Source organism: Scyliorhinus torazame, chromosome 9, assembly GCF_047496885.1.
Source record: "Scyliorhinus torazame isolate Kashiwa2021f chromosome 9, sScyTor2.1, whole genome shotgun sequence".
Classification (NCBI taxonomy): domain Eukaryota; kingdom Metazoa; phylum Chordata; class Chondrichthyes; order Carcharhiniformes; family Scyliorhinidae; genus Scyliorhinus; species Scyliorhinus torazame.
Window position 1 is genome coordinate 171830170 of NC_092715.1, and position 25143 is coordinate 171855312.

The following is a 25143-nucleotide window of genomic DNA, read 5'->3' on the forward strand; positions in this document are numbered from 1 at the left end:
CCCCATGCCGACCCCTCCCCCATTACCCACTTCCTAATCATGGCTATATTCGTCGCCCAGTAGTAGTTGCAGAAGTTCGGCAGTGCCAACCCACCCTCCCCCCGACTGCGCTCCAACAACATTTTCTTCACCCACGGGGTTTTATTCGCCCATACAAAGCCCAAAATAATCTTGTTTACCCGCTTGAAAAAGGCCTTAGGGATGAAGCTGGGGAGGCACTGGAAGACAAACAAAAATCTGGAGAGCACCGTCATTTTCACGGTCTGCACCCTCCCCGCCAGCGATAGCGGGAGCATATCCCATCTTTTAAAGTCCCCCTCCATTTGCTCCATCAGCCGGGTTAGGTTGAGCCTGTGTAATGCCTCCCATTTCTGAGCCACCTATATTCCCAGGTAGCGAAAGCTCCTCTCTACCATCTTGAGTGGCAGCTCCTTCAGTCTCCTCTCTTGCCTGGATCACGAACAATTCACTTTTTCCCATGGTTAATTTGTACCCCGAGAACCTGCCAAATTCTCCCAAGGTCTGCATAACCTCCCCCATCCCCTCCTCCGGGTCCGAGATGCACAAGGGCAGATCGTCCGTGTACAGTGAAACCCGGTGCTCCACCCACCCCCTAACCTGCCCCTGCCACTTCCTTGATGCTCTCAGCGTCATGGCCAACGGCTCTATAGCCAGAGCGAACAGCAACGGGGAGAGGGGGCACCCTTGCCTCGTCCCTCGGTGTAGCTTATAGTACCCCGACCTCAGCCGGTTCGTGCACACACTCACTACCGGCGCCTGGTAGAGCAATCGCACCCAGTCGAAGAAGCCCTCACAAAGCCCAAACCTTCCCAGCGTCTCCCAAAGATACTCCCACTCCACCCGGTCAAAAGCCTTTTCTGAGTCCATCGCAACCACCACCTCCGCCTCCTCTCCTTCTGAGGGCATCATAATTACATTCAAAAGTCTCCGAACATTAGCATTGAGCTGTCTACCCTTAACAAATCCGGTTTTGTACTCCTTTATCACCCCGGGACACAGTCTTCTATCCTAGTGGCCAAAATCTTAGCCAGTAGCTTGGCATCTACAGTCAAAAGCGAGATCGGCCTATATGACACACATTGCTCCGGGTCTTTTTCCCGTTTAAGGATGAGCGAAATCGAGGCCTGCGACATCGTTGGGGGGAGGATTCCCCTCTCTTTAGCCTCATTAAAGGCCCTCATCAGCAGTGGGCACAACACCTCTGAGAACTTCTTATAGAATTCTACCGGGTAACCAGCTGGCCCCAGAGCCTTGCCCGACTGCATGCCCTCCAGTCCTTTAACAATTTCCTCTGCTTCAATCGGGGCCCCCAACCCCTCGACCAGGTCCTCCTCCACCCCCGGAAACCTCAACTGATCCAGGAACTGCCTCATCCCTTCTACACAAGGCGGGGGTTCCGACTCATATAGTTTGCTATAAAATTCTTTAAAAACATCGTTCACCCCCCCCTGAGTCCCAAGACCATGGTGCTCTCCCTATTCCTTACTCTCCCAATCTCCCTGGCCGCTTCTCTCTTCCTAAGCTGGTGCGCCAACATCCTGCTCGCCTTTTCCCCATATTCGTAGACTGCCCCCCCCCTTGCCCTCCTCAACTGCTCCACCGCCCTCCCCGTGGTCAACAACTCAAACTCTGCGTGTAGTTTCCGACAATCCCTCAAGAGCCGCTGGTCCAGGGCCTCTGCATATCTCCTATCCACTCGGAGTATCTCCTGTCCACTCGGAGTATCTCCTGTCCACTCGGAGTATCTCCTATCCACTCGGAGTATCTCCTGTCCACTCGGAGTATCTCCTGTCCACTCGAAGTATCTCCTATCCACTCGAAGTATCTCCTGTCCACTCGGAGTATCTCCTGTCCACTCGGAGTATCTCCTGTCCACTCTGCATATCTCCTATCCACTCGGAGTATCTCCTATCCACTCGGAGTATCTCCTGTCCACTCGGAGTATCTCCTGTCCACTCTGCATATCTCCTATCCACTCGAAGTATCTCCTGTCCACTCGGAGTATCTCCTGTCCACTCGAAGTATCTCCTGTCCACTCGAAGTATCTCCTGTCCACTCGGAGTATCTCCTGTCCACTCTGCATATCTCCTATCCACTCGAAGTATCTCCTGTCCACTCGGAGTATCTCCTGTCCACTCGAAGTATCTCCTGTCCACTCGGAGTATCTCCTGTCCACTCGGAGTATCTCCTGTCCACTCGGAGTATCTCCTGTCCACTCGGAGTATCTCCTGTCCACTCGGAGTATCTCCTGTCCACTCGAAGTATCTCCTATCCACTCGAAGTATCTCCTGTCCACTCGGAGTATCTCCTGTCCACTCGGAGTATCTCCTGTCCACTCGAAGTATCTCCTGTCCACTCGGAGTATCTCCTGTCCACTCGGAGTATCTCCTATCCACTCGGAGTATCTCCTGTCCACTCGGAGTATCTCCTGTCCACTCGGAGTATCTCCTGTCCACTCGGAGTATCTCCTGTCCACTCGAAGTATCTCCTATCCACTCGAAGTATCTCCTGTCCACTCGGAGTATCTCCTGTCCACTCGGAGTATCTCCTGTCCACTCGGAGTATCTCCTGTCCACTCGAAGTATCTCCTGTCCACTCGAAGTATCTCCTGTCCACTCGAAGTATCTCCTGTCCACTCGGAGTATCTCCTGTCCACTCGGAGTATCTCCTGTCCACTCGGAGTATCTCCTATCCACTCGGAGTATCTCCTGTCCACTCGGAGTATCTCCTGTCCACTCGAAGTATCTCCTATCCACTCGAAGTATCTCCTGTCCACTCGGAGTATCTCCTGTCCACTCGGAGTATCTCCTGTCCACTCTGCATATCTCCTATCCACTCGGAGTATCTCCTATCCACTCGGAGTATCTCCTGTCCACTCGGAGTATCTCCTGTCCACTCTGCATATCTCCTATCCACTCGAAGTATCTCCTGTCCACTCGGAGTATCTCCTGTCCACTCGAAGTATCTCCTGTCCACTCGAAGTATCTCCTGTCCACTCGGAGTATCTCCTGTCCACTCTGCATATCTCCTATCCACTCGAAGTATCTCCTGTCCACTCGGAGTATCTCCTGTCCACTCGAAGTATCTCCTGTCCACTCGAAGTATCTCCTGTCCACTCGGAGTATCTCCTGTCCACTCGGAGTATCTCCTGTCCACTCGGAGTATCTCCTGTCCACTCGGAGTATCTCCTGTCCACTCGGAGTATCTCCTGTCCACTCGAAGTATCTCCTATCCACTCGGAGTATCTCCTGTCCACTCGGAGTATCTCCTGTCCACTCGAAGTATCTCCTGTCCACTCGGAGTATCTCCTGTCCACTCGGAGTATCTCCTGTCCACTCGGAGTATCTCCTGTCCACTCGGAGTATCTCCTGTCCACTCGGAGTATCTCCTGTCCACTCGGAGTATCTCCTGTCCACTCGGAGTATCTCCTGTCCACTCGAAGTATCTCCTGTCCACTCGGAGTATCTCCTGTCCACTCGGAGTATCTCCTATCCACTCGGAGTATCTCCTGTCCACTCGGAGTATCTCCTGTCCACTCGGAGTATCTCCTGTCCACTCGGAGTATCTCCTGTCCACTCGAAGTATCTCCTGTCCACTCGGAGTATCTCCTGTCCAGTCGAAGTATCTCCTGTCCACTCGGAGTATCTCCTATCCACTCGGAGTATCTCCTGTCCACTCGGAGTATCTCCTGTCCACTCGGAGTATCTCCTGTCCACTCGAAGTATCTCCTGTCCACTCGGAGTATCTCCTGTCCACTCGGAGTATCTCCTGTCCACTCGGAGTATCTCCTGTCCACTCGGAGTATCTCCTGTCCACTCGGAGTATCTCCTGTCCACTCGAAGTATCTCCTGTCCACTCGAAGTATCTCCTGTCCACTCGGAGTATCTCCTGTCCACTCGGAGTATCTCCTATCCACTCGGAGTATCTCCTGTCCACTCGGAGTATCTCCTGTCCACTCGGAGTATCTCCTGTCCACTCGGAGTATCTCCTGTCCACTCGGAGTATCTCCTGTCCACTCGGAGTATCTCCTGTCCACTCGAAGTATCTCCTGTCCACTCGAAGTATCTCCTGTCCACTCGGAGTATCTCCTGTCCACTCGGAGTATCTCCTGTCCACTCGAAGTATCTCCTGTCCACTCGGAGTATCTCCTGTCCACTCGGAGTATCTCCTGTCCACTCGGAGTATCTCCTGTCCACTCGGAGTATCTCCTGTCCACTCGGAGTATCTCCTGTCCACTCGGAGTATCTCCTGTCCACTCGGAGTATCTCCTGTCCACTCGGAGTATCTCCTGTCCACTCGGAGTATCTCCTCCACTAATCTCCCCCTCTCTGCTCGTTTCACCTTTTCTCTGTGGGACCGAATCAAAATGAGTTCCCCTCTTACAACTGCTTTCAGAGCCTCCCAAACCACCGCTGCTGATACCTCACCCGTATCGTTTGTATCCAGGTAATTCTGAATGGACTTATTCACCCGCCCGCAGACCGCTTCGTCCGCTAACAACCCCACATCCAGTCTCCAGAGCGGGCTCTGCCCTCTCTCCTCACTCAACCGCAAATCCACCCAATGCGGGGCATGACTGCAATCGCCGAATACTCCGTCCCCGCCACCTTTGGAATTAGCGCCCTGCTTAGAACAAAGAAATCAATGCAAGAGTAAACTTTATGGACATGAGAAAAAACGAAAACTCCCTCGGTTGTTCGGATCTCCACGGGTCTACACCCCCCATCTGCTCCATAAAACCCCTCAATCCCTTCGCCGGCAGGTTTCCTTTCAGTCCTGGATTTTGACCGGTCCAGATCGGGATCCATGACCGTGTTAAAGTCCCACCCCCATGATAGGTCCGGGATCTTGCCTAACACCCGTCTCATAAATCCCAGCTCGGAGCATATGCATTGACAAGCACCACCCGTACACCCTCCAGCTTCCCACTCACCATAATATATCTACCCCCCTTATCTGCCACAATTCTTCCAGCCTCAATCGCCACCTGCTTGCTGATCAATATCGGGACGCCCCCTGGTCTTTTGAGTCCAGCCCAGAGTGAAACACCTGACCAACCCACTCCTTTCTCAATCTCGTCTGATCAATAATTATTAGATGAGTCTCCTGAAGCATTGCTACGTCTGCCTTCAACCCCTTTAAATGCGCGAAAACGCGAGCGCTTTTGACCGGCCCATTCAAACCCCTCACATTCCACGTAATTAGCCTGGGCGGGGGGGGGGGGGGGGGGGGGGGGGGGCTGCCACCCCCCTCCCTCCCCCCCCCCCCCCCCCACAACAGCTGAGAGAACGTTGCAGCGAAGCACTCGGTCTTGAGCTTCAACTCCCTCCAGTAGACCCGCCAGCCTCAGGTTCATGCGCCTGGATCTGTTTTCCATATCATCCAGTTCTGCCTTGAGGCCTTTATTCCTGTCCCCAACGATCGCCATTTTGGCCTCCAGTGGCACAAGTCGTCCTTCGTGTTGGGATAAGGCATACTCCATGCCCTTCAGCATCTCTCCTGTTCGCCTACCGCCTGAGTCATCTTGCTCAGCTGCGCCCTGACTGGGTCCAAAGCCTCCTCCACCATAGTTTTAAATTATGCCTTCAATACTTGACCATGCTTCTAGAATCGTTTGTCCATCTTCCCATCAAATTTTTTTAATTCTTCTGTCATCACCCCCACCATCATATTGCAGGTGGTGAGCATGGCCACTTCACCGCCATCTTTTAGGAGTCCTTGCTTGGGCATAACACTTGAGGTTTCACTCCTCCACCCTTCTTCGATGTCAATTTCGACATCCCCTATTCACAGTTGTTTCTTCTCTGTCAGCCGATCGCGAAAATTCTTTGTGAAATGGACAGAAAAGCCCAAAGTATCAGAATCTGTAGGGAAGCCACCTAAAATGCAGCTGCTACTACATGCCGCTGCCCCAGAAGTCTGCGAGAGTTATTCTTGCCGAATGAGTGGAGCTGTTTTGTGAAGTAGTCACCCAATTTATGTTTGGTCTCCAAATGGGGAGAAGACTACATTGTGAACAGTGAATACAGAATACTAAATTGAAAGAAGGCATGTTTGGGGCCTTGCGCAGTGAGAAGAGAGGAGGTAAAGAGGCAGGTGTTACACATGGGAAAGTGCCTTGGGAAGGGGATGAGGCACCATGGGAGATTGAGGAGTGGACCTGGGTATTGAGGAGGGAACAGTCCCTTCGGAATGCTGACGGAAAGGGAGGAGAGGATGTATTTAGTGGTGGCTCGAGATAGTAGGAAAAAAAGGAAATATAATCCTAATGGTTATGAAAAGGGTTGTGTTTGCTGCTGCATTCTAGTGTTGACCTAGTCAAAATTTGCAGGGTCAGTGGGAAGACACCTGCATGAACAGACAGGCCCACGTATCTTAATAAATGCAAATGATTATGGATGCTGGAATCTGAAACCAAAAGAGAAAATGTCTGGCAGCATCTGTAAGGAGAGAAAAGAACTAACGTTTTGAATACAGATGACCCTTTGTCAAAGCTAAAAGGCATAGAAAGTGGCAGTGACTGTAGGATGAGGGAATGAACGATAAGTCATAGCCACAGAAACCAAGGGAAGAGAATGCTAATGGCAGTCCTCAGAGAGAATAAAAGACGTGAAAGGCCAAACAGCAAAGAAACTAAAATCAGAGAAATCAGAGGGTAAGTTGTGACAGACGTAGATGTGGGGGGAGGGGGGACATGGGTGGAAAAGTGGTAAAATGAGACAAAGGGGGGGAAGGAGGAAGCAGAGGGAAGGAAAGGTAAGGATGGGGGAATATATAGAAAGAAATACGAGAAATAAATAAAAGGTAAAAGACAGTTAAAATGAATTGGAATGAAAACAGGGGTCACGGTGGGGTAGAGCTAATCATCTGAAGTTGTTGAATTCGATGTTGAGACCGGAAGGCTGTAGCGTGCCTAACCGGAAGATGAGATGCTGTTCCTCCAGTTTGCGTTGAGCTTCAGTGGAACATTGCAGCAGGTCAAGGACAGACACGTGGGCATGAGAGCAGGGTAATGTGTTAAAATGGCAAGCAACACGAAGGTCAGGGTCCTGAATGTGCACAGACCGAAGGTGCTCAGCAAAGCGATCACCCAGTCTACGTTTTGGTCTCTCCGATATAGAGGAGACCACATTGAAAAAAATGAAAATCGCTTATTGTCACAAGTAGGCTTCAAATGAAGTTACTGTGAAAAGCCCCTAGACGCCACAATCCGGCGCCTGTTCGGGGAGGCTGGTACGGGAATTGAACCTTGCTGCTGGCCTGCCTTGGTCTGCTTTCAAAGCCAGCGATTTAGCCCTGTGCTAAACCAGTGGCAGATGGAATTTAACCCTGAAAAGTGTGAGATGATGCACTTTGAAAGGTGTAAAGAGAAGAGAGTACACAATGAAAGGCAGGACACTCGGAAGCTCAGAGGGATCTTGGGATGCTTGTCCACAGACCATTGAAGGCAGCAGGATAGATTAATAGGGTTGTTGAGCAGGCATACGGGATACTTGCCTTTATCCATTGTGACATAGAGTATAAGGGCAGGGAGGTTATGGTGGAGCTGTACAAAACTTTAGTTGGGCCAAAGCTGTAGTATTGTGTGCAGTTCTGCTCACCTAGGGACCTTCAAGCAGCTGTTGGATAGGTACATGGATTACGGGAAAATGATATAGTGTAGATTTATTTGTTCTTAAGGGCAGCACGGTAGCATTGTGGATAGCACAATTGCTTCACAGATCCATGGTCCCAGGTTCGATTCCGGCTTGGGTCATTGTCTGTGCGGAGTCTGCACGTCCTCCCCGTGTCTGCGTGGGTTTCCTCCGGGTGCTCCGGTTTCCTCCCACAGTCCAAAGATGTGCGGGTTAGGTGAATTGGCCAATGATAAATTGCCCTTAATGTCCAAATTGCCCTTGGTGTTGGGTGGAGGTGTTGAGTTTGGGTAGGGTGCTCTTTCCAAGAGCTGGTGCAGACTCAGGGAGCCGAATGGCCTCCTTCTGCACTGTAGATTCAATGATAATCTATGATTAATCTAGGACAAAGGTTCGGCACAACATCGTGGGCCGAAGGGCCTGTTCTGTGCTGTATTTTCTATGTTCTATGTTCTATGTTCATTATAGGAAGGATATAATTGCACTGGAGAGGGTGCAGTGGAGATTCGCCAGGATGTTGCCTGGAGCATTTGAGTTATGAAGAGAGACTGGATAGGCTCCAATTATTTTCTTTGGAGCAGAAAAGGCTGACAGGGTACCAGATTGAGGTGTATAAGATTGAGGGGTATGGACAGGGTGGATAGGAAGCAGCTGTTCCCTTGAGTTGAAGGGTCAATAGCAAGGGGGCATAATTTTAAGGTGAGGGGCAGGAGATTTGGAGGGAATTAGAGGAAAGGTCTTTTCACCCAGAGGGTGGCGGGAGTCTGGAATGCACAGCCTGCGAGGGAAGTAGAGGCGGGAATCTTCACAACCTTTTAAAATGTACGTGGATGAGCGTTTGAAAAGAGGAATTAGTGTAGATTCAGTGTAGTTTTATCGACACAGACCCGATGGGCCGAAGGTGGACTTTATCTTGCAGTGAAAAGTACAAAGAACAACAGCACAGGAACAGGCCCTTCTGCCCTCCAAGCCTGTACCGGTCATGATACCAACCTTTGCCAAAACCCTCAGCACTTCTTTGTGCCGTATCCCTCTATACCCATCCTATCCATGTGTTTGTCAAGATGCCTTTTGAACGCTGTTAATGTATCTGCTTCCACAACCTCCCCTGACAACACGTTCAAGGCACTCACCACCCTCTGCGTAAAAAACCTGCCTTGCATATCTCCTCTAAACTTTACCCCACGGACCTTAAACCTATGCCCCCTGGTGACTGACCCCTCCACCCTGGGAAAGAGTGCCTGCCCATCCATTCTATCCATGCCCCTTATAATCTTGTAGACCTCTATCAGGTCACCCCTCAACCTCCGTCTTTCTAATGAAAACAGTCCGGGTCTATTCAGCCTCTCCACATAGCTAACACCCTCCAGACCAGGCAATATCCTGGTAAACCTCCTCTGCACCCTCTCCAAAGCCTCCACATCCTTCTGATAGTGTGGCGACCAGAATTGTGCGCAATATTCCAAGTGCGGCCGTACCAAGGTTCTATACAACTGTAGCACGATTTGCCAGTTTTTATACTCGATGCCCCGTCCAATCATTTTATTCCAGCATATAATAGTTAAAAATCTAATTTTATCAGTAGTCCAGGTTTTTGCATCCTTTGCAGAACAAACAGCCATATCAAACAGGATGAGCCAAAAGTAAATAACTTACACCTTGTAATATTGCACTGAAAGCAATTTGTAACAAGAAGATATTGCTTCAAAAATAACCTTTTGTGTTTGGGTAAGGTGGTCTGGATTATTATTTGAACACATATTTTATAATATATATGTGAATTTTTAAATAAATTCTGTCTTTACAAAAAAATCAATTGCTTTGGGTTGAATAAGAATGGATGGAACTTTCCCAACTACCTGCAGTGAGTTTCATGGCAGGCAGAAGCGAAAAATTTGGAGAGAGGTGAGGGGCAGGATTTTCCCGTGATGTGTGCTGTGGACTGGAAATTCCTGCCCGAATACAACGGACCTTTTGTTGGTTAATCAAATTTTCCATCCCGCCCGCTATGATTCGTGCAGCAGGCGGGCAGGACCTTTGGCCTACCTATAACGAAGCCTACCTATAACAGTTCTCACCAATGCCAGGGAGACGCCACACTAGTGGGGGGTATGAATTCGCTCTGCTCACTGGCTTTCTTTGTTCTCCAGGAGGATGTTATCTGTCGGGCTCAGGCAGGGTTGCATACGAGACAGAGAGCCATTGCAGCGGGGGAAGGGGGAAGGAGACAAGGGGGACAATGGGCAGTGATGGGGTTGGAGAGTTGGTGGTGGGGGGATGGGGGTAGGGGACGATGACGGACAGAGGGGAGATGAAGGGCGAGGAAGCTGGAGCCTGACATGGAAGACTAGAATACAAACACATAAGTGAATGGGAATTGATTTGTATGAATGCAGACTCCAGAATACGAGGAGGCAGGTTGTGTTAGTGTGGTACAAGAGGGATGGTTTGAAGAGAGACTCATTGTGGGTGAACTGTGTTGGCATCAGTGAAGAAGGAACAGGAGAGCTCATTGAAAGACAGTCATAGGCCCTTGTCTGTGACCAATAGGTAGGGGTGAGAGAATAAAGGCAGTCCCGAGACTTAATGGAGTTCACAGTCAGGATTCAAGAACCCTGGGGCTTTGCAGGCCATGCTACAGGGCTGTGCATACATGGTAGGCCCACACCAGGGACGGGCACGACAATTGTGTGCTCAATTGGGATAAGGAACAGTGTGGTGTGTGTAGGGTGTGGTCATGGTCTTCCAATCGTTGGCCATGATCTTTTCTGGCTTGGTACTGGGCTGCAGATAGGATGGTCAGGGTTAGGAGAGGCATCTGCAGCCTGTAAAGGGGGCATATGTAATATAAAGGGTGGTATTCAATACTCTTCTGGGAAGGTGGTCTCAGTACGTGACAGTACACCCAGCCTCAAGATGGGGAGGGGTGAATTCAACATTGGGCACGGAACATCTACAGTGATGGGTTCAGGTGGGAGGGAAAGTTGGAATGCCGATCACAATTACTGTGGGATCCAGGATTACTGGGGGGGCTGGAGAATAACAGGAGGGAGCTCTCCCTGCACGCCATAGGGTTCAAAGAAAATTGGAGGGACACAAACACTCACAGGGGGAATGTTGAAGCTAACGCATCACCACCATCTTGCAAGCCCAAAGTTGTGGCCCAGTTTGAAATTGAAACTGGAAAAGAATTGCACGGGCAGCGTCTGAGTCAGTGAGGGTGGAACCCAGGGCTGCATTCAAGGGGAACCCCCAAATTGGTTGGAGCCTCAGCATTGAAATAGAGTCACACCTGAGTGAAAAAAAGAAAACATCCCTGAGAAGGTGCAATTGGACCCATTACCTTTTGTTGCTCATTAACGAGAGACTGTAGGAGTCAGTGGCTTCACAATACAGCTGCTCCATTTGACGTTTAACAGAGGTATGTAAGATTGGAAAACGCAGATAACGGTTAAGGAAGCACAGCTGCTGCATATCTGCCGGTTTATCAACGAAAGCCACTAATGTGCTTTCTCCAGTTGGCATGGAGAATGGGCCAAAGGGCATCCGGTTATTGCTGAAGTCCAAGTTGATCTTGATGAGAACACCAGATTAGAGATTACTTTTGTGAGTACTTTTGCTAAGGTGGCACATTTCATGAATGTGTCAAAACCTCTCCCAAGGTCTGTTGGATTAAGATGTTAAGTATCAGGGTTGGCATCGTCGTCATCAATAGTGCAGACATTGCATCAAACAACTTAATGCCACCTTTGAGAAATGTTTTGCTGATACTGAGATGTGTGCATGGTTGGAGAGAGTATCATAGCTGCAGGTTTTGTTCTTTGGTCCGACTGATGATGGCAGCCTTCTCATTAGGAGAGACAGTTACAGCTACCCCTCCAAGCTTAGTTTGGACACCTAACTCCAAGCTGCCTTGTAAGGAGTAGGTTTGGGCAGCACGGTAGCACAAGTGATTAGCACTGTGGCTTCACAGCGCCAGGGTCCCAGGTTCGATTCCCCGCTGGGTCACTGTCTGTGCGGAGTTTGCACGTTCTCCCCGTGTCCGCGTGGGTTTCCTCCGGGTGCTCCGGTTTCCTCCCACAGTCCAAAGACGTGCAGGTTAGGTGGATTGGCCATGCTAAATTACCCGTAGTGTCCATAAGGGTTGGGAGGGGTTATTGGGTTGCGGGGATAAGGTGGAAGTGAGGGATTAATGTGGGTCGGTGCAGACTTGATGGGCCGAATGGCCTCCTTCTGCACTGTATGTTCTATGTAATCTATGTATGAGTATGGTAGCTAAAGCATTTTGCGGACAATTCCAGTAAAGAGTTTGATACATCTCTTTGACAGAACACAAGGGTCGAGTAGCTATCCCCAGTCAGCTGCACATCTCACTCTTGCAGTAAGAGGGCACATAGATAAATATGCACAATAATTTCAAATAATATAACAACTAGGAGCAGGAGTAGGCCATCTAGCCCTTCGAGCCTGCTCCGCCATTCAATGAGATCATTTGTGGACTCAGCTCCACTTTCCCGCCTGAACACCATAACCCTTTATACTTCATAAAACTATCTATCTGTATCTTGAAAACAAATGACGAGACTATTCTCATGAAGAACAAATGCATTAAGGAAGGTGCATGATATCAACAGTGATTGAACGTTCCTGACCCGGAAGTGATCTCAAAGCTTCTTAATTTTCCTAACCCTACCACTGCGTCTAGGTGCACTCCAAAATCCGCAGCAAAGGTAGAGATAGTCTGCTGACTGTACGCTCTGTTGATGACTTTGGCGGGCGTCCTCGTGCGGGCTGGGACTGGAGGTCCTGGCCTGCTTTGGGTGTCCTGCTGTGGGGCAGGTGGACCCTCCTCGAACTGTACAGCTGGAGGTGATAGGGTCAGAGGCAGAGGGAATTGGTTACGGCTTGATGAGATGGCCCTGGGGTCTCCATCTGCTGGTCCTCCTTCCTGCAGGTGCCTGAGCTCCTGCCACACTCCCTGAGGAGAAGAAGCACCTGGAGGGAGGTCAAGGACCCCCCCCACCCCCCCTTCCTCGCCAAGCTACTGCTGGATCCCACCAATGCCTAGAGCAATGGAGTACAGGTCTGAGGTCTCCAGGGTGGTTGCCACCCTTCCCATGGAAGCCTCAAGATGCTCACATGTTCGAGCCACGACATCAGGTAGAACACGAACAGACTCCTTCACTGTAGCCTATTGACTGCCTCTCGCAAACCTCCCTGATTTTTTGCCATCAGTTGTGGCATTTACAGCATCTGTAACATCTCTTATCAGGGTCTCATCATAAGACTCCAACTCACTCTGTCTCTGGTGGTAGCTGCAGGATAATGCATTGATGGATCTTTTTTCAGTAACTCATCAGCTGAGATGGTCTGCAGGCAAAGGCTTATGTTGACTCTGGAGGTCTGTCAGGACATGCTGGTGCCTGTAAGAGAGAGGAGAGAGATTTAGTTCAGGAAAAGACCGAGTAAAACATTGCATGTCATTCACTGAGAATGTCAGGATGTGATAAACTCATGGAGGTCTCATCCACACTGGCTTGTGGGACAGGCCAAACACGCCTTCTCCACAGGAGCAATCTCTGTCCTCACCCACCAACTCGGTGGTATCCTCCTCGAATTTGGTCAGCACCAGCATGTTGGCCGTCCCTCCCCAGTCTGGGATCTCCCTATTGTTGTAGGCAAGCTTGGCCCACATGAAAACAAATGGATGGAATATGATTATAAGAGTTGGAGGAGGGGTTAGAAAGCATGAATGTATGCTACTGTGTGTGCTGAGCCTTCCCGGGGATGGATTTTGTACGGCACAATAGATCAGATGCTGGTGATGTTAAAGTATCCATGAGACAATTAGTTGTGATGTGTCCCCAGCTAATATGAGCGTGTGAGATTAGAATCAGCTGAAGGTTGACTTACCCTGGCAGAGCAGATGTGAATATTCATCCTCCTGCACTCTATAATGTTTCCAGTGCAGGTGCCCGACACACTGACCTCTGTTTCAATCGCCCCCCCACTGGCTAGCAAGGTGAGGGTGGGAATCCTAAAATCATCCCTGGGGTAGAGGACACCCCAATGTTGGCAGACGCCATTGATTAGGGCCTCCAGGGAGTCATCACTAAATCTCGGAGCGACTTTCTTCTTTGACGTCTCCTTCACAAAGCTGTGTTGGAGAGAGTTAATATTACAGAATCCCTATAGTGCAGAAGAAAACCATTCGGCCCATCGAGTCTGCACTGGCCCGCTGAATGAGCCCCCCATCCAGATCCACTGCCTGTCCTACCCCCCGTGTCCCCACCTAACCTTCGGACACTAAGGGGTGATGTAGCATGGCTAATCCACCTCGCCTGCCCATCTTTGGACTGTGTGAGAAACCGGAGCACCCGGAGGAAACCCTTGCAGACAGGAGGAGAACCTGCCAACTCCGCACAGACAGTCACCCAAGGTGGGAATTGAACTCGGGTCCCTGGCGCTGTGAGGCAGCAGTGCTAGCCACTGTGAATGTTCGTGTGACATTTAAATATGGTGCCCAGAGATTCAACCCCATTAGGTGATGGCAGTTCAGACAAATCAGCTCCAGACCTGTCACATGATTCGGAGAGATACTCGCCTATGCATAATTAGCTCCAACTCCTGACTGCAAAATCCGGGTATATTTTCTCATCACGCTGACCAGCGGGAAACAGAGTCCAGAACCCACCCACCGTGGCACTTAGATTCGAAAACGGAAAATTCCACACTTTAGATTTTCCATTGGATAGTTGTGATTTTCAGTATTACAATATGATTTTCCTCCCCAAAAAGCACATTTTAGTCAGGAGAATTTTTATTTACTCGTTGTCATGCTCATGACTATAATTGTGTCACAATGCCACCTACTGGAATCACATTATATTGCGCCTACCTTAGAAATGCCACTGCTGACCTGATGCTTGTAGGTAGCATTGATTAATCATTAATGTGCTTTGGAAGATCTTGAAGTCATGAAAGGCACTACCTAAATACAAGTTCTTTCTGTGGTCAATGGTGACCACACAACCCCCCGCAATGGGTCGCTGAATTTATTCAAGACAGAATTAGACAGATTATTGATAGACAAGGGTGTATTGATAGACAAGTGCAGCTTCAGCCCCTCAAGAGGCTCAATGCACATGATTCATAGTACATGACAAATCCAGGAGAAGTGCAGGGAGCATATCAACCTCTGTATATGGCCTTCTTCGATCTCACAAAAGCCTTCAACTCTGTCAACAATGAGGGATTGTGGAATATCCTCCTAAAATTGGGCTGCCCCCAGAAATTTGTCACCATTCTCCACCTTCTCCACAATGACATGTAAACCATTGACTCTCACCAACGGAACCAATACGTGTGCAAACTGGGGTCAAACAGGGCTGCGTCATCGCTCAAATGCTCTTCTCCATCTTCCTCACTCCATCCAGTCACCCTGAAGCTCCCCCCTGGAGTGGAGCTAACCTACTGGACAAGCCTCCTCTCAGAGCAAGCAGACATTGATGACAAAATCCAGCATCAACTTCAATGTGCCAGTGCAGTCTTCAGACGCCTGAGGAACATATTGTTCGAAGACCGAGACCTCAAATCCAGCACCAAGCTCATGATGTACAGAGCAGCCATGGTCCCCGCCATTCTGTATGCATTATAAGCATGGTCAATGTACAGCAGAAACCTCAAATCCATGGAGAAATATCATCAACGTTGCCTCTGCAAAATCCTGCACACAGTCCCATGGATCGTGGCACGTTCTAGCATTGCACGCAGGTCGTTGGTGGCCGCCCCTTCCTTGATAGCTGCAGTCTTCACTGGCACTAGCATTCTGACATCTGGAGACAAACAATGCAGTTCAGTCCAGAGACTAGGCGGCGGTTTGCCCGTCATGGATTGGCCTCCTGCTGCCGATCCACTCTCCGCCCTTTTACAGCTTGCCCAGCTGGAGGCCGGTTTTTGCTGCTGTTGCACTGGTGCCTGATGCACCTTTCCTCTGCTCCACCCCTCCCCAAGGCGGTCCAGGAGAATTGGGTAGATGAGTGCCATGGTGTCCCTTTATCATGTGCTGCACTTGACAAGTTTCCCTGGGTCCTTGGCCTTGTCAGCCCCCTTTGATCCTGTGGTTATGAGCCTCTCTGTGGGTGCTGCTGAGAGGCCACTACCACCACTCCATTCCTCAGAGCTGACCCACTGGCTCTTGGCCTTTAACTCCTCAGAGTCCATCCACTCGTTCTTGCCTCTCACCTAGAGGCCTCCCATCTCAATTCTTTCAATGATCAAAGCACATGGAAGTCAGCTCCAATATAGCTGATTTCCACAGATGAGCCTAAGATCTTGCCTGTGTTTTGCCATCCTTAAGTGGTTGGGGATTGACAGCCTGCGATTCTCTTGCGGGATCGTTGAATTAAATTGCAACCAGTCACATTTAAATGAGTGTTAATTACCTGCACAACTATTACTTGTTGACTTGTTGCCACGTTGTAGTGGCAATGCTGCCTACCCAATGTCACACAGTCTGGGCTTCACTCCAGCACGGCCTGTTCTGATTCTGACCTTCCTCTACCTTGCAGCCCACTGATGTGGGCCATGTTCAATACCACAGAGTCATTATGACACCGGAGAAAGCCATTTGCCACATTGTGTCCATGCTAGCTTTCTGATGAACAACCCAGCCAGTCCCATTATCCAGCTCTATTCCCATAGCCCTGCAAGTTTATGTCCCTCATGTGCCCATTCAATTTATTTTTGAAATTATTGATAATCCAAGCTACCACTACCTTCATGACAAGATGAAATTCGTGCTCAGATGTCAAATAAACCGACTGATGATTAGCAACAGTGGAGGAGTCGAGAGAGGTGGTGGTGCGGTAGAGCTGGGTGTCATCAGTTTACATGTGAAAAGTAACAATGTGCCTTCAGATGATGTTTTCTCCATCAGTGTTTTTCAAACTTTTTTTCCCAGGACCCACTTTTGCCAACTGGTCGACTATCACACAGGGACAGCAGGAGGTGAAGGTGCCTCTCACTTTTATATTTACTCCCCCAGAGGCGTTCGAAAGAACAAGACGCAGAACTTTTATTTATGTCTAAGAAAGTCTTGGTCCCGCTTAGCTAACTGAACCTCTGAAGCAATCAAATTGTCTCTCGCCTCTCTGGTGGCGAACTTCTAAAATTAGCTTAAAAACCCAGGTTTTGCAGAGGTGTTTTCTGCATTGGCTGACCTCCATGCCTCACCAAGATGGAACTTGAATTTTCTTCAGTATCATTATTAACAGTACAGTTTCAGTGAAGTTAGCACGATGAGAGTAAAGGATCACTACTGATACGTGACCACATAAATGCTGCTCGTTAAAAAAAAAAATCCCTGAAATACCCAATTGATGTGTGAGTACCTGGCGGCTGCTCTCCTTCCAGGTTCCTGCTTGCCTACTCTTCGCTGCTAGTCCTGCATTCACCGAAACATTCTAGCAGCAGACTAGGGCACTCTTTCAAGCTTCCCGCAGTTGGGAACCACTGCAAGAGGACTTCCATTGACATTTAAGGTAGGACTTTCCCTGCAGGCCTCTTAATGCTGTCGTTGGGAAAACCTCAGAGGCTGATGTGCGCAGAATACCGCAACCCTTCTGACACCCACACTTTGAAAAAACCTGCTCTAGAGGCATGAGATGGGAGGGGGTGGGGCCAATACTGTGGGAGTGAAGCCATTTAATAAGATTGGAACCAGGTGAAAGGAGTTCCATTCAGCTGGATGTCACTGGAGAGGTGTTGGAGGCGAATGGTGTGCAAAACCCTGTCAAAGGTTGCAGACAGTGCGAGAAACATGAGGAGGATATTTTACCTTTGTCACATACATAGGATGTCATTTGTTTCATAATCAGATATAATGTATTATAAAGACTTCCTTAAGCCAAATGTGAAATATGTTCAGTCTACAACATAAACAAAGGCATTCAGCCCAATTGGGTCCATGCCTATGTTATTCTCTAAGTCTGAATAAAGATTGTAGACTTCCAGTTAACACAAATACTTTATGCAGTAGGTTTGTTCTGTTTCCAGAGCTTAACTAGATGTAAAACAGTCAAGAGGTATGACCAGTGAAGCTAAGGTAAGCTGCCTATGCTGAGCTGTCTCTGTCTGCTGCTGCTCACTAGCCCTGTGCTTCTGAAAGAGGCGGATTCTACCTTGGGCTGGACCCTTTATACCCATCTCTGATTCCCTCTAGTGATGCTGTGGCTGTTACATCTGTCTGCAGTCCCTGGTGTATGTGCAGATGTATGTACAGATGTACGGATCACTACATCCCCCTCCCCTTTTATTGGACATGTTTTCTAGACTGGCCTCAAGATAACTGTACATAACAAGTGGTGAGATTATGCAAATCTGCACACTGTGAAAATGATAAAAGTAATACAGAAACAATTGACAGTGTTATGAGTCCATCGTGAGAAATGTCCATATTCGTCTTGTGCCTGTGTTGAAGTGTCGTTACAAATCGAGCGGTCTGGTGCCTTATGGCTTCTGCTGGAGCGTCTTAACGGTGGTAGTAGGGATGATGGTTTGAGCTCAATGGGGTTGCTCGGTACGATAACCGAGCTAGGTTGATGTCGGAACGTGACTCGGCTGCTTTGCTGATGAGTCGTTTAATGATGTGGACACCTTTTCCCCCTGTTTCATTTGATTGTGGGTAGCGATTCTGTGTCGCACCGTTGTCTGACCTCAACTTTTTCCTGTGTTTGTGGTATTGATTCTGTATGTCATCGTTCGTGAAAGCTGTTTTGTTTGTTTGTTCTGGAGCAGATGTGAATTTGTGAGATTCTTTATCATGCCATGGTATGTTTGTAGTCTTGTCATTGTTTCGCTGTGTGCTGTGGCATTGTCCTTCACGTGCAGAGTTGTACCATGTTGTACAGGTCATTGTTTCATTGTTGTCGTTTCTGCCGTTTCTGTCTTGGTTGTTTTCGTTGGCGTTCTTGTTGTTGTTGTTGTTCTTTTTGTTGCGCTGCATGTTTTTGTTGTTCTTGTTACTGCTGTGCTTCTTGTAGTTTTTGTTGTTCTTGTTGCGCTCAATGAGTGTGCCATGTGGATGATTTGAGTCATTGTCACAGTTATTGGTGTCAGTGTCCTTTGTGGTATCTGCTATATTGAGCGTATCTTCTTGAGAATTGTGAGAATGATCTGTTGTTGCATTGATGTTGGTGACATCAGTCATTTGTGGTGGATTCGATTCCTCTTCTTTGCTTACTTGGTACTCCTCTTCTAGAGTCATTTCTAGTTCACTTGAATCATCTGTGATCTCTTAGTGCTCCTTTTCTGGAGTCAAAATCTTCAAGATTTCTATTGACGTGGTCTCTCTGGACTCTTAGTGCTCCTCTTCTTGAGTCAAAATCTTCAGGATTTCTGTTGACGTGGTCTCTCTGGACTCTTGGTGCTCCTCTTCTGGAGGCAAAATCTTCAGGATTTCTATTGACGTGGTCTCTCTGGACTCATGGGTGGCCGTCCTCTGATTACTGAGTGCTTCTGTGCAGAAGAGCTGAGATGTGTCAGTCTCGCTGTGATCCTGCACATCCTGTATGGGAATTGTGATTTCTTCGTCACTTGTCTCACATCCAGTGGGTAGACATTCAGTGTCTTCTTCTGGTGGCTCAAATAAGCTTGCTAGATCTTCATGGTCTTGTACATGCATGGTGTTTGATATGGAGTGTTTGCTTGCTTCCATTTTTGAGTCTGTCACCGAGCTGTCTGTGGAGGCTTGCGTCACTCTCTTTGTGGAGGCTTGCGTCGCTCTCTTTGTGGAGGCTTATGTCACTCTCTTTGTGGAGTCCTTCATCGCTCTCTCTATGGAGTCTGTCATCGCTCTCTCTGTGGAGTCCTTCAACGCTCTCTTTGTGGTGTTTGGCATCGCTCTCTCTGTGGAGTCTGTCATCGTTCTCTCTGTGGAGTCGTGCAGTGTCCTCACTGTAGAATCGACCTGTACTCTCTCAACGGAATCGTTCTGTGCTCTCTGTGTGGTGTCGTCTTCATCTTGGGTATTACTGTCATCCCATGTATCGACGATCTGCCATGGCACCATGGTATTGGATTCATCTACCATGAGAAGAGTCGTATTGAGCTTTTCAACCGTGTTGCTGATGCTGTGATCAGGATCTCCGAATAACTAGAAGGGCTTGAGGTTCATAAGGAGGAGGTGTTAGCAATTCTGGAAAGTGTGAAAATAGATAGGTCCCCTGGGCCGGATGGGATTTATCCTAGGATTCACTGGGAAGCTAGGGAGGAGATTGCTGAGCCTTTGTCTTTGATCTTTAAGTCATCTTTGTCTACAGGAATAGTGCCAGAAGACTGGAGGATAGCAAATGTTGTCCCATTGTTCAAGAAGGGAAGTAGAGACAACCCCGGTAACTATAGACCAGTGAGTCTTACTTCTGTTGTGGGCAAAATCTTGGAAAGGTTTATAAGAAATAGGATGTATAATCATCTGGAAAGGAATAATTTGATTAGAGACAGTCAACATGGTTTTGTGAAGGGTAGGTCGTGCCTCACAAACCTTATTGAGTTCTTTGAGAAGGTGACCAAACGGGTGGATGAGGGTAAAGCAGTTGATGTGGTGCATATGGATTTCAGTACAGCGTTTGATAAGGTTCCCCACGGTAGGCTACTGCAGAAAATAAGGAGGCATGGGTTTCAGGGTGATTTAGCAGTTTGGATCATAAATTGGCTAGCTGGAAGAAGACAAAGGGTGGTGGTTGATGGGAAATGTTCAGACTGGAGTCCAGTTACTAGTGGTGTACCACAAGGATCTGTTTTGGGGCCACTGCTGTTTGTCATTTTTTTTAATGACCTGGAGGAGGGCGTAGAAAGTTGGGTGAGTAAATTTGCAGATGACACTAAAGTCGTTGGAGTTGTAGGCAGTGCGGAAGGTTGTTACAAGTTACAGAGGGACATAGATAAGCTGCAGCGCTGGGCTGAGAGGTGGCAAATGGAGTTTAATACAGAAAAGTTCTATGTTCTAAAAATGTGAGGTGATTCATTTTGTAAGGAATAACAGGAAGACAGAGTACTGGGCTAATGGTAAGATTCTTGGCAGTGTGGATGAGCAGAGAGATCTCGGTGTCCATGTACATAGATCCCTGAAAGTTGCCACCCAGGTTGAGAGGGTTGTTAAGAAGGCGTATGGTATGTTCGCTTTTATTGGTAGAAGGATTGAGTTTCGGAGCCATGAGGTCATGTTGCAGCTGTACAAAACTCTGGTGCGGCCGCATTTGGAGTATTGCGTGCAATTCTGGTCGCCGCATTATAGGAATGATGTGGAAGCATTGGAAAGGGTGCAGAGGAGATTTACCAGAATGTTGCCTGGTATGGAGGGAAGATCTTATGAGGAAAGGCTGAGGGACTTGAGGCTGTTTTCGTTAGCAAGAAGAAGGTTAAGAGGTGACTTAATTGAGGCATACAAGATGATCAGAGGATTGGATAGGGTGGACAGTGAGAGCCTTTTTCCTCGGCTGGTGATGCCTAGCACGAGGGGACATAGCTTTAAATTGAGGGGAGATAGATATAGGACAGATGTCAGAGGTAGGCTCTTTATTCAGAGAGTAGTAAGGACGTGGAATGCCCTGCCTGCAACAGTAGTGGACTCGCCAACACTAAGGGCATTCAAATGTTCATTGGATAGACATATGGATGAAAAGGGAATAGTGTAGATGGGCTTTAGAGTGGTTTCACAGGTCGGCACAACATCGAGGGCCGAAGGGCCCGTACTGCGCTGTACTGTTCTATGTTCTATGTTCTATTGTCCTGGCCAAGCAGACCCTCGCAAAATGCCCCTTCCTCCCGCAATCGCTGACGGCGGAGCGTGCTGGGCAGTGTGGGCGTGGGTGCTGGCCCTGCCCACAGAAATAGCACGGTGTGCCCCCGGTCTGGGCGGGTCACCGCGCGGTGCAGGCCCGGAATATCACCGAGTCTGGGGAAGTCCGAGGGGGGGCTCGCAGGGTCCGCGGGGTACGTTCCCAAATTATGTCGGGCCACTTCCAGCGAGGAGGCGAGAGTTCGCGTGTCCTGGAGGTCTTTTGCCCCGTTTTTGAGTAGCCGCTGCCGGATGTAGGTCGAGCGGATGCCGGACGCAAAAGCGTCTCTGATGTGCAGGATCATATGGATTTCCCCCGTCACATCCTGATGGTCACAGTCCCTGGCGAGCGCGGTGAGTTTTTCTACGAATTCGTCTAGCGTTTCCCCTGAGCACTGCCGGCAGGTAGAGAGCAGATGCCGGGCATGTACCTCGTTGATGGGTTTGACAAACCGCTTGCGTAGTATCTTGACCGCCTCTTCATAGGTAGTCGCCTTTTCGAGCGTGGCTGAGATTCTGTGACTCACCCGGGCGTGGAGTACGCGCAGCTTGCGTGGCCCCAGGATGGGAGCCTCTGAGGAGTCCAGGTAGGCCTCGAAGCATCGGAGCCAGTATTTAAAAATTTCCTTTGCCTCCCGTGTCCGTGCTTCCAGATTGAGCTTCTCTGGTTTTAGGCCTGCTCCATCCTGATGTAGTTTAGCTTATTAAATTGTTGTACCCTCAATAACGACGCTAGAGAGTAAAACGATAAAGAAGGCTTTAATAAGCTAAGAACTAGCCTGGTGCTGAGACGGGTGCTTACTGAGTGCCGCCTACAAGGCGGCCCCTTACATATGACTGCCAGGTGGGCGGAGACGGAGGCCGAGTTCCCCAGGGTTCCAAGTCCGGTCTTAAAGGGGACATCACCTTACATGATGATAAGGGTACAGTAATACAGTAACCGTTCATCACAATATATATTTTTTAAAATATGTACATGGAATCTAATTCTGGAAAGATTTTTAATTATGAGTGCCTCATAATCTCAGCAGAATATTGCATTCTGGTAATTGCTTGAATATTATATGCAGGCCACCTGTAATTATAGCAACATCTTCCCACAAAGCATTTATCTTTCATGGCTATATTAACCTTTTATATTGCTGAGGAATGTTTCTTTGTCAGAATGCAGTTTTTAATCCATTTACTTTTCTTTTCGTTTAGATTTTTTGACAGAAGGATCAACCTATCTTCAGACTTTCCTCAAACATTCCTCTGCAACAGCCCACCAACAGGTATGCAAAAGCAGTTAAGACCAACATGTCCTCACATTCTCTCCGAGTCTGCGTGGGTCTCACCCCCCACAACCCAAGGATGTGCAGGGTAGGTAGATTGGCCACGCTAAATTGGCCCTTAATTGGAAAAATAATGGATTGGGTACTCTAAATTTATTTTTTAAAAGACTAATATGTCCTGCATTACTTCCTCCTATAGAATAGCAGTTGGTAACCAGTTGGTATCTTACTTCAGTAGTACAGCTGAGATTGACAACCAGTTATGGGGAATCTTAGGTATTTGCAAAGAAGCTACAGTAAAAGAAAAAAAGATAGAACACAGATGACCACAATGCAGGGGAGAATTTAAGAAAGATTATAGGAGAGCAAAGAGAGGACAAAAGAACTGGTGGGTGAGATTAATGAGAATCCCAAAATATAAATATATTATGGGGAAGAGGATAACCAGGGAGGGAGTAGGGCCCATAAGGGACCAAGGGGGAAATCTGTGTGTGGAGCCAGCCGGAGGACATTGGTAGGGTATTAAATGAGTAATTCACATCTGTCTTAACTTGGGAGAAGGAAGAAATAGGTACAAAATTCAGGGAGAGGAACTGTGAGGTTCGTGAACAGTTTGACAGAGGAGCAAGGAGTTTTGTAGTTTTGGCGGGCTTAAACATGGACAAATCCCCAGGGCAGCACGGTGGCGCAGTGGTTAGCACTACTGCTTATGGTGCTGAGGACCCGGGTCCGCTCACGGCCCCAGGACACTGTCTGTATGGAGTTTGCACATTCTCCCCGTGGCTGTGTGGATTTTGCCCCCACAACCCAAAGATGTGCAGGTTAGGTGGATTGGCCATGCTAAATTTCCCCTTAATTGGAAAAAAACATAATTGGACACTCTAAATTTTAAAAAAGGGGACAAATCCCCAGATCCGAATGAGTTGTATCCCAGGCTGCTGTGGGACCCAAGGGACAAAATTACAGGCGTTCTGACCCAAATTTTTAATTCCACTGTGACCTCCGGGAAGGTGCCAGAGGATTGGAGGACAGCTAATGTGGTTCCACTTTTCAAGAAGAGTGGTCGAGATAAACCAGTGAATTACAGACCAGCGAGTCGCACATCAAGTGGTAGGGAAACTGCTGGAGAAAATTCTGATGGAGAGAATCAATCTCCACTTGGAGAGGCAAGGTTTGATCAGGGATAGTCAACGTGGCTTTGTCAGAGGGAGGTTATACCTTTTTAAAAATTATTTTAAAAATAAATTTAGTGTACCCAATTCATTTCTTTCCAATTAAGGGGCAATTTAGCGTCTTCAATCCACCTACCTTGCACATCTTTGGGTTATGGGGGCGAAACCCACGCAAACACGGGGAGAATGTGCAAACTCCACACGGACAGTGACCCAGCGCTGGGATTGAACCTGGGACCTCGGCGCCGTGAGGCAACAGGGCTAACCCACTGCGCCACCGTGCTGCCCAGGAGGTCATACCTAACAAATTTGATTGAATATTTCGAGGAGGTAATCGGTTGTGCAGATGAAGGTAGTGCAGTTGATGTAGTTTATATGGATTTCAGCAGAGCCTTTGACAAGGACCCACATGGAAGACTAATAAGGTAAAAGCACATGGGATCCAGGGTAACTTGGCAAGTTGGATCCAAAACAGAGGGTGATGGTAGATGGCTGCTTGTGTGACTGGAGGCCGGTGTCCAGTGGCCTACCACAGAGATCAGTGCTAGTTTCAGATGACACAAAGATTTGCGGGGTGGTTAACAGTGAGAAATAAGATCTTCAGTTGCTGGAAGATATAGATGGATTGGTCAGATGGGCAGATCAGTGTCAGATGGAATTTAATCCTGAAAAGTGCAAGATTAGATTGGATTGGATTGGATTTGTTTATTGTCACGTGTACTGAGGTACAGTGAAAAGTATTTTTCTGCGAGCAGCTCAACAGATCATTAAGTACATGAGAAGAAAAGGGAATAAAAGAAAACACATAATAGGGCACTTTGGAAGGAGTAATAAGACAAGGGAGTACTCAGTGAAAGGCAGGATGCTTGGAAGCTCAGAGGAGCATCGGGATCTTCGGGTGCTTATCTACAAAACCCTGAAGGTGGCAGAGCAGGTTACTAGGGTAGTTAAGAAGGCATATGGGACACTTGCCTTTATAGTCGTGGCATAGATTATAAGAGTAGGGAGGTTATGTTGAAGCTGTATAAAACTTTGGGCCACAGCTGGAGTACTGGGTGCAGTTCTGGTTGCCTTACTATCGGAAGGAGGTGATTGCACTGGAGAGGGTGCAGAGGGGATTCACCAGAATGTTGCATGGGATGGAACATTTGACTTATGAAGAGGCTGGGCTGTTTTCTTTGGAGCAGAGAAGGCTGAGAGGGGAC

General features: G+C 48.5%; 1 protein-coding gene across 13 annotated transcripts in view; it reads left to right on the forward strand.

Annotated features, from left to right (window-relative positions):
- Window positions 1–25143, forward strand: part of LOC140429588 (guanine nucleotide-binding protein G(I)/G(S)/G(O) subunit gamma-7) — a 508117-nt gene that overhangs the window by 141433 nt on the left and 341541 nt on the right. For all 13 annotated transcript variants that reach the window (XR_011949129.1, XR_011949128.1, XR_011949130.1 and 10 more), the window contains one exon: window positions 22696–22766. Coding sequence is in view for 3 of the 13 variants with exons in the window: in XM_072516810.1 (XP_072372911.1) it covers window positions 22696–22766 (71 nt within the window). In the remaining 10 variants the exon portion in view is untranslated. The remainder of the gene's footprint in view (window positions 1–22695; window positions 22767–25143) is intronic.